At 48.2% G+C, this 8,424-nt stretch overlaps 1 protein-coding gene across 1 annotated transcript in view; it reads right to left on the bottom strand.

Moving 5' to 3' along the window:
- LOC103739560 (keratin, type II cytoskeletal 2 oral-like) overlaps window positions 1-8,027 on the bottom strand; it is a 10,164-nt gene extending 2,137 nt beyond the window's left edge. Inside the window, exons 1-7 of the mRNA XM_008839966.1 lie at window positions 7,479-8,027; window positions 6,292-6,512; window positions 4,331-4,391; window positions 3,248-3,343; window positions 2,357-2,521; window positions 1,898-2,023; window positions 1,087-1,307 (exon numbers count right to left, since the gene is read on the bottom strand). Coding sequence (XP_008838188.1) covers window positions 1,087-1,307; window positions 1,898-2,023; window positions 2,357-2,521; window positions 3,248-3,343; window positions 4,331-4,391; window positions 6,292-6,512; window positions 7,479-8,003 — 1,415 coding nt within the window. The 5' untranslated portion in view covers window positions 8,004-8,027. The remainder of the gene's footprint in view (window positions 1-1,086; window positions 1,308-1,897; window positions 2,024-2,356; window positions 2,522-3,247; window positions 3,344-4,330; window positions 4,392-6,291; window positions 6,513-7,478) is intronic.
- Window positions 8,028-8,424: the final 397 nt, after the last annotated feature.

Below are 8,424 nucleotides of genomic sequence, written 5' to 3'. Positions count from 1 at the left end.
AGGGCCATTCTGGGCTTCTTTGAGAACAGAGACCTCTTGGGATGCTGTGAAGTGAATCCTCTCGATGGTTAGGGTTTAACCTGCATAGAGTCCTGGTTCAGCCTTCAGCAGTCCCCTCATATGCAAATGTCCACTTACATGTGATTTCCTTTTGAATTCTTTAAAGCTTTTTTAAAAATTTATTTTTATTTTATGTGTATGTGTGTATTGCCTACATGTAGGTAAGTACACCCATGTCATGCAGTGCCCACAGAGGTCAGAAGAGGCCGTCGGATCCCCTGGAAATGGAGTTATGGACAGTTGTTAGCTGCCATGTGGGTGCTGGGAATCAAACCTGGGTCTTCTGCAAGAACAGCCAGTGTTCTTAACCACTGAGCCATCTCTCCAGCCCCAATTTAAAGTAAAACTCAGATCCTTAACTACAGTGTGCCCACTTCAAACTCTGGAATGAGCCAGGCATGCTGGCATAAGCTGTAATCCCAGGACTTGGGAGGTCAAGACAGAAGGATCAGGACAGGAACTCAAGACCAGCTGGGGCTACAGAATGAGACTCTGTCTCAAAAGGGGGGCGGGGGCAGTGAGAGGGAAGAAGAAAGGGAGGAAACGGAGAGAGAGAGAGGGAGGGAGGGAGGGGGGGAGAGAAGGAAGGAAGGAAGGAAGGAAGGAAGGAAGGAAGGAAGGAAGGAAGGAAGGAAGGAAGGAAGGAAGGAAGGAAGGAAGGGACTCAGGAGGTTAATGGCTGCTCTATCAGATAGCACAGGAATAAATTTCATCTTTAAAAGGTCCAGTGGGCAGCCCTGGTCTATAGCTTTAGTCACAACCCCAAAATACTTTTTCTATCACATGTCACATAGTAAAAACAAACAGAAATATATGGTTCACTATTGTGTCCATGACAAGTTGAATAATTAGATGGTAATGACTGGTGAAAACCAGTGAATCTCAATACCCTCTTCTGTTGCTCAGGAGACTCCCTGCCCTCTGTCCAAGTTGGGTTCTCCTTTTGTCATCATCTTGTTCCTTTCTTCATTATCAAAGGTCCCTCTAAAACCATTCCTGGAGAATACTGATCCCACATCCCCTCACCTGCACTCCTCGCCCTCCAGCAGCTTGCGGTAGGTGGCGATCTCCATGTCCAGGGCCAGCTTGACGTTCATCAGCTCCTGGTAGTCTCGGAGCAGTCGGGCCAGGTCATCCTTAGCTTTCTGCAGTGCGGCCTGCAGGTCTTGGAGTTTGGCATTGGCATCCTTGAGGGCCATGTCACCACGCTGCTCAGCTTCCGCAATGGACGTCTGCAGATTGGCATTCTGGGGCAGAGGAAGGTAAAATATGAATTATCATCGTGCCTAAGAGACAAATGCCTGATTGTTCTTGGGAGGGGACCTCCTCCCTCCCTTTTCCAATGGAGCGTGCCCACAGGTCAGTCAATGTTGCAATCGGCTAACTCATCTGTGGCCCATTGAAATAAGCTTATGTCTCTCGTCAAGAGAAGAAGCGTCAATCTGCTTTCCTGAGCTGACAAAGATAATAGTAGCGTGGTTAGCCTCTGATCTTTTTGGCAAGATGTTAAAAACACCCTTCCATGATTACTTCATTCCAGTAAAACAAAACAGTCACTGGAGTTGTGTGAAGTATGGTAAGAAACTCCAGAGCAGAGCACAGTTGAATGTTTAAGGCCAGCGCTGCAGTTGTCAGGTTTGCTGTATAGACCGGAGTGCGCAGCTGTGTATCTCCTTCAGGAACATCCCAAAGAAGCCCAGCCTCCAGGAAAGACAGCTGGACAACAGAGACTCCCAGAGGCTGTGACACCGGGAAAGGAGGAAGAAAGCACTTGGCTGCTGCTTCCTCTTCTCCCAGCCTCAAACCTCCAAGATCACTCCATGAAGTCTGGCCACACCTGCTTCTTGACGTTCTCGATCTCCGCCCGCAGCCTCTGCACTATCCTGTTGAGCTCCAGGATCTCACTCTTGGTGTTTGTCAGGTCATCACCATGCCTGCCGGCTGTGGTCTGCAGTTCCCCAAACTGACAGAGGAAAAACTAATCAGCATGGATTTGTAAAGCACTGGCACATTCTTTTTAAATTATTTGTATATTTGTTTTATTTGTATGAGTGTTTTGCCTGTATGTGTGTAAGTACACCACATGCATACAATGCCCGTGGAGACCAGAAGAAGGCATCAGATCCCCTAGAACTGAAGTTACAGACAGTGGGTGGTAGGAACCGAAACTGGGTCCTCTACAAGGACAGCCATTGCTCTTAAACACTGAGCCATCCCTCCAGCCCTAAGTGTTAGCACATTCTTGATGAAATTCATCAGAGTTTGAGGAGCTTAGGAGCAAAGAGAAGGGCCCCACCTTGGCCTGGTACAGAGCCTCCGCTTCAGCCTTGCTCCTCTGCGTGATGTCCTCGTACTGGGCCTTGACCTCGGCGATGATGCCGTCCAGGTCCAGGGAGCGGTTGTTGTCCATGGACAGGACCACAGACATGTCACTGACATGACTCTGCATCTGGCACAGCTCCTGTAGGGAACGTGGATGGTCACTGACCCCAGAGGATGCTGGGAAACCTCTATGAGCAGTCATGACCTAAGGATGGAGCTAAAGAATGGGGCAATTGAAAAAATAAGTTTATACTTCAGGCCCAACTACAGCCTAAAGAGCCAGACAATAAGGCTAAAGGAAAAAGGCAAATTGTAAAGATGATGAGAAGGTCAGTCTGAAAGTGTCAGCTGATGATCCCAAGTGTGGGGGCCTCTGTGGAGCATAGGAGGGAGGGGCATTATAAAGTAGTTAACTATGATGCTGGACTGTGGAGCTGAAGAAAAAGAGAGGACGGGCTAGAGAGATGATGGCTCCACAGTTAAGAGCACTGTCTGCTCTTGCAGAGGACCGAGGTTTGATTCCTAGCAGCCACATGGCAGCTAACAATCATCCTTATCTCCAATTCCAGGGGATCTAACCTCCATGGGCATTGCATGACACGGGTGCACTTATACATATGCAGGCAATACATTCATCCACATAAAATAATAATAAATTAGTATTTTAAAAAAAGAAAGAAAAAGAGAAAGAGAGGCCTTGACCCTTCAGGCTGGAGAAGTAAAGTGAGCATTTCTAGATGGAGCAGAGCTGAGTTCAGAGCCCTGTTGCTGGTTTTGTGATTGCCCTGCCACATTGAGTGTCCCCTAACATTATGCTTGGGAAGCTGCCGATGGGCAGTCTCTAAGCAGCAAACGGAGAAATCACCATGTCATAGAGAGTCCTCAGGAAGTTGACTTCATCTGTCAAGCTGTCCACTTTAGCCTGTAGCTCTACCTTGTTCATATAAGCCACATCCACATCCTGAAAGAAAGATAAACAGAAAGGATGTCCCCTACTTCCCTTCCACCCACAGCTCTTTCTGAGCCTGTCTCTCTCCTGTTTGTCCCTCCCCAGCCCTTCTAAGTGTAACTTCTCACCTTCCCTTTTAAAAAGAATTAAAACAAAATGGTTTTCTTCCTTTCTATTTCTTTAGCCAATCAAAACTGATGCTGTTACCAAATACAATCAGCCAAGCACTAATATCTATCTTTAGGGTCAAAAAGTCCCAATTTCCTGATATTTCTGTGACTAGACAGTAACAAAATCAATCGGCTGAATGGAGATGAGACTTTTCACTTCATCTTTATGACTCATTTCAGTGAGCTGTAGTTGACTGCTGTAATCAACGAGGTTCAAAGTGTGTGTAGGCTAAAACATCTTAATAGGTTCTACACATAAAATATGCATTATGCTTATCTCACATTAATAGCCAGCTGTGCTAGACACGTTCCGTTGTCAATTTGACACCTGGCAAGGGGAGCCTCCACTGAGAAATTTCCTCATGGGATCGGCCTGTGAGCATGTCTGTAGGCCATTTTCCTGATTACTGAGTGATGTGGAGGGCCCAGCCCACTGTGGTGGTACCACAACTGGGCAGGTGGTCTTGGATTACATAAAAAAGCAAGCTAAGCGCAGGCCAGAAGAGCAAGCCAGTAAGCAGCACTCCGTGGCTGTACTTTGGTTCCTGCCTGAGCTCCTGCCTTGGCTCCCTCCATGATGAACTGTAAACTGAAGGGTTTTCATCAATGTTTTTATCACAGCAACAGAAATCAAACTAGGACACCAGCTCATTAGCTACAGTTGAAGATGAAAAGTTTCCTTCACTAAACATCTCTCAAAGCTGTAAGTAAAGCTATAAGCCCAGCATCAGCAGCATCAGCAGATCTGTTCCCCATCCACAACCCCCACCCTCCACCATCCCCTCCCCGTGGGGAACAAAGGGAGCTGGGACCTTCTCCACCCTCTCACCTTCTTTACCCCTACAAACTCATTCTCTGCAGCAGTGCGCTTGTTGACCTCATCTTCATACCTGGATCAGAAAGAGCCACATACTGAGACAGTGACATTTCAGAAGTGAGAAAGATGAGGGCCCTACATGCTGCCACAGAATCTCCTCACCCAGAAACAGGACCTGCTTTCTGGATGCGTAACCTGTGCAGTCACTCAGGCCCACACTGGGTCCTCGCCTTGGGTTAAGTGCTCTGCTGGCACTATCTTGAAATCCTTCTGGATTTTTTTTTAACAAGGACACTGAATTGTCATTTTGTACAAGCCATGTGACCTGTCCTTCCTGCAGATGGCTCAGAGATTGGAGGCTACCATGCCCTCCTCCAAGTCTGGTGAGGAACTGAGGTGTGTACAATCTGGAGTGGGTCAGGAGCCCAGACTTCTTGCCTGAGCTGTTTGGTCAATTTCACAGAGCACAGTGTGCTCATAGGGGACCAAAAGAGTAGTTTGTCCCCACTTGGCATTTCTGTTTTGGTTCCCCTTTACAGTGGCTTCATAGAGGAATTTGGGATAAGAATGAACTCATGTCTTCTGACTGCATCATGACTATGGAATTCTTATCCGTAAAAAACTAGAATAGGCATGGGAGTGGTGGCACAAGCCTTTAATCCTAGCAGACAGGAAGTAGAGGCAGGCAGATTGCTGTGAGTTCAAGGCCAGCCTGTTCTATGGATCAAGTGCCAGGCCAGCTGGGGCTACAGGGAGACCCTGTCTCAAAAAAAAAAAAAAAAAAAAAAAAACCTAGAATGGGGCTGGTGAGATGACTCCACGGGTAAAGGCATGCGCTGCCAAGTCTGATGACCTAAGTTTGATTCCTGGAACCTATATGATGGAGAGAACTGACTCCCACAAGTTGTCCTCTGACCTCCACACACGTACTGTGGCACATACACAGCACACGTGCACGCGCACACACATACACACACACACACACACACACACACATACACACACAAATAAATAAATAGAGCAATAAAGTAATAGAAACTAGAATCTCTTTCTCTTGGGGCTGGAGAGATGGCTCAGCAGTTAAGAGCACTGGATGCTCTTGCGTAGGACACAGTTTGCTTCCCAGCACCCACGTGCCAGCTCACACCTGTCTGTAACTCCAGTTCCAGGGGATCTGATTCCCTCTTCTGGCCTCCACTGGCACCAGGCATACAAGCAAAACACTCTACACATAAAATCAAAAGAAATATTTAAAAAATAGACTAGAATCTCTGACCATGGTCTGGATTTCATGCATACTGAAGGACAGAAGCCATTCTAGCAGTAAAGAGGTTTCTGGGACATGTGAATCTAAATTTTCCTGGACTCCTACAGCCTAGCCTGGAGCATGCCACCAAGCAGGCATCCCACTTGTGGGATGGTGATGAAATAAGGCCTCCCAGAACCAGGTGTACCTATCCATGTGAGTCCTGACCCCTGCGGATGTCTGGAGTTCCTGCCCACCTTCAGGACCTTGTTTATCCCTCGCAGACGTCAGTGGATGTGAAGTTCACTTTGGAACCTGCGGGAGGAGGCCATTGTAGCTGCAGAAGCAGGGCCGGAATGGGAAACACTGAACGAGTGCTTTACAAATGCAGTGCTAGAAACCCCAGGGGCCAGGGAGTGCTCAGACACCAGGCTTGTGCTACACACACTGATTCAGAATAGCATCCACTAGAACATGGAAGTATGCCTTTCTGACAAGTGTTCTCAGGTGACTCCTAGCTGATAGTAGTGTGACGTTCTCCACCCTCAAGGACTTCAAAAACTGGGAACCCTTGTCCATCTGAGCGGCTATAATAGGGGAACCTGCTGGGGACTGGAAAATATGGAGCAGTCATCATTTACACAAGGTGTGAGTCCCCACCTTGTCACCCACTTCTGAGTGGCTGTGTTGAATAAAGATTCATTTAAATGCCAAATGTGACCCTTACTTCTTTTGGAAGTCTTCCACCAGCTCCTGCATGCTCTTCAGCTCTCCCTCCAAGTTCCCCTTTTCCCCCAGAAGTGAATCCAGCTGCTTGCGCAGACAGCTGATGTAGGATTCAAAGAAAGGCTCCAAGTTCTGGGAACCTGAGCTGGAGCTTGCGGTCTGCTGCTGGAGCAGCTCCCACTTGGTCTCCAGGACCTTGTTTTGCTGTTCCAGGAAACGCACCTGCATCAGGGGAGGAAGGAAACGAGTCCTTGAGTTTAGCAAGTGGGGCCACTCATCCCAAAGTCTGCACTGATGGTGAGCAGACCCAGTTCTTCAACCTACAGTCACCTCTGTGTTTCAGAATTTGAACAGGATGAGGATTAGAAAAAGGAGAGCTAGAGCGTGTGGAGTACTTACGATACCCCTGTCATTTTCACATAGTCTGTGTCACTTAATCCTTACAACCACCTGGACAACAGGTGTTATCATCCCATCAATGGATAAGCAAAGCAAGGCTCAGTCAAATCCGGAACTGCCTTAGATCTATTAGGATCCTTCAGAATACAGCCAAAGGCAGTCAACGAGAATAAAGTTATTTTTAACTACTTTAGACATAAACTTCCTTTGCCTCAATAAAGGTAGTGAAAATAGCTAACGAGGTCTAACTTTTCCTTAGATGTTTCATGCAAGAAGACCTCTTCAGTTAGCCATCTTGCAGCTGACCTAGGTTCACTTCCAATCCTGGGCTCCTCTCTCCATGGAGTCAGCATGCCCTCCTCTGCCCCACCACGGACAGTTCAATTTACCATCAGCAGAGGCACAGCATCCCTGGGAAGGTAAGGCTACTGCTAGGGATATGGAGAGGTGGTCCCAATATTTTTATTCATGCAAGATTAACGGCTAGCTGGGCATACCAAGAAACTGCTTATGAAAAGCAAAGTGGGCATGCTAGTTTTGTACCTAAATTCTTCCGAACTAAGACTCTTGTTTTAGGTCCTTGTCCCTTGAGGGGAAAATAGGACCAGAAATCCTTCCCTCATTCCACAGATGGAAAAAAACAGAGCCCAAAAAGCAAGAAAAGTATGCTCACTGTCAGAGAAAGCAAGGTAGGGTCAAGAGCCAAGCACCCCACTGGCAACTTCCTATACTAAACCCTGGAAGCCCAAAACCACCCCCTCCAACCACACATCTGGACTTTGCCCTCACCTTATCGATGAAGGAGGCAAACTTGTTGTTGAGGGTCTTGATCTGCTCATGCTCCTGGGCCTTCACTTGCCCAACCTGGGGGTCAATCTCCACATTGAGTGGCTGCAGGAGGCTCTGATTGATGGTCACTTCCTGGATTCCCCCAGGGCAGCCACTAGGGCCAAAGTTACCTGTTCTACCAAAGCTACCAGCTCCCCCAAAGCCACCTCCCATTCCCCTGCCACCACCAAATCCACCTCCATAGCTACCCCTAAAGCCACTGCCACAGCTGCCATGCCCTGCACTGAAGCCACCAGTACGGGAGCCACCAGCTGTCATGCTGATGGAGATGCTCTTGCTTCCACCCAGACTGTAGAGGCTGTGACTGCCAAAGCCACCTGCTCCACTCCAGAACCCATAGGTCCCTCCACTGTTTGCCCCAGAGCGTGCCACGCAGCTCTTCCTACTGCCGGACACCACGGCCGAATGACCAGAGAAGCCCCAGCTTCCACGGCTGAAGGATTTCTTGCAGGCTTGTCTGCTCATGGTGAGCTGTCAATTGCTTAGCAGAGCAGAGGACTGAAGAGAGGATGGGGACGACAGAAGAGGCTGGCCTTTATATGCCAGGCCACTTGGGTTGGCAGGAGAGGCGAGCAATTAGCAGAGAGTCATGGGGGTTTGGTTTGCCTCACGGGCAACAACTTACCTGTTGGTTCCCAGCACACCTCAAAGATAATCCTCTGGGCCAAAATGGCTTTGCCTTTTTAGCTTAATCACCCAAACCTGCCTCAGTTGACAGAAGACAGAGTTCTCCTCCCTCCCTCCCTCCATGTGATTTCCCCGAGAGTCTTAGGGGGCCAAACAGAACCCAATATAGCAGGATGAACTGGCTCTAGGCCAAGGATTAGGAGCCACTGGTCTCCATGACACAAGCAATGAAGACTATTCAGGATCTTCCAAGAAATGC

Source organism: Nannospalax galili, unplaced genomic scaffold (assembly GCF_000622305.1).
Source record: "Nannospalax galili isolate Female #2095 unplaced genomic scaffold, S.galili_v1.0 scaffold979, whole genome shotgun sequence".
NCBI classification, from domain to species: Eukaryota; Metazoa; Chordata; class Mammalia; order Rodentia; family Spalacidae; genus Nannospalax; species Nannospalax galili.
This window is presented reverse-complemented; position numbering and strand designations above follow the sequence as displayed.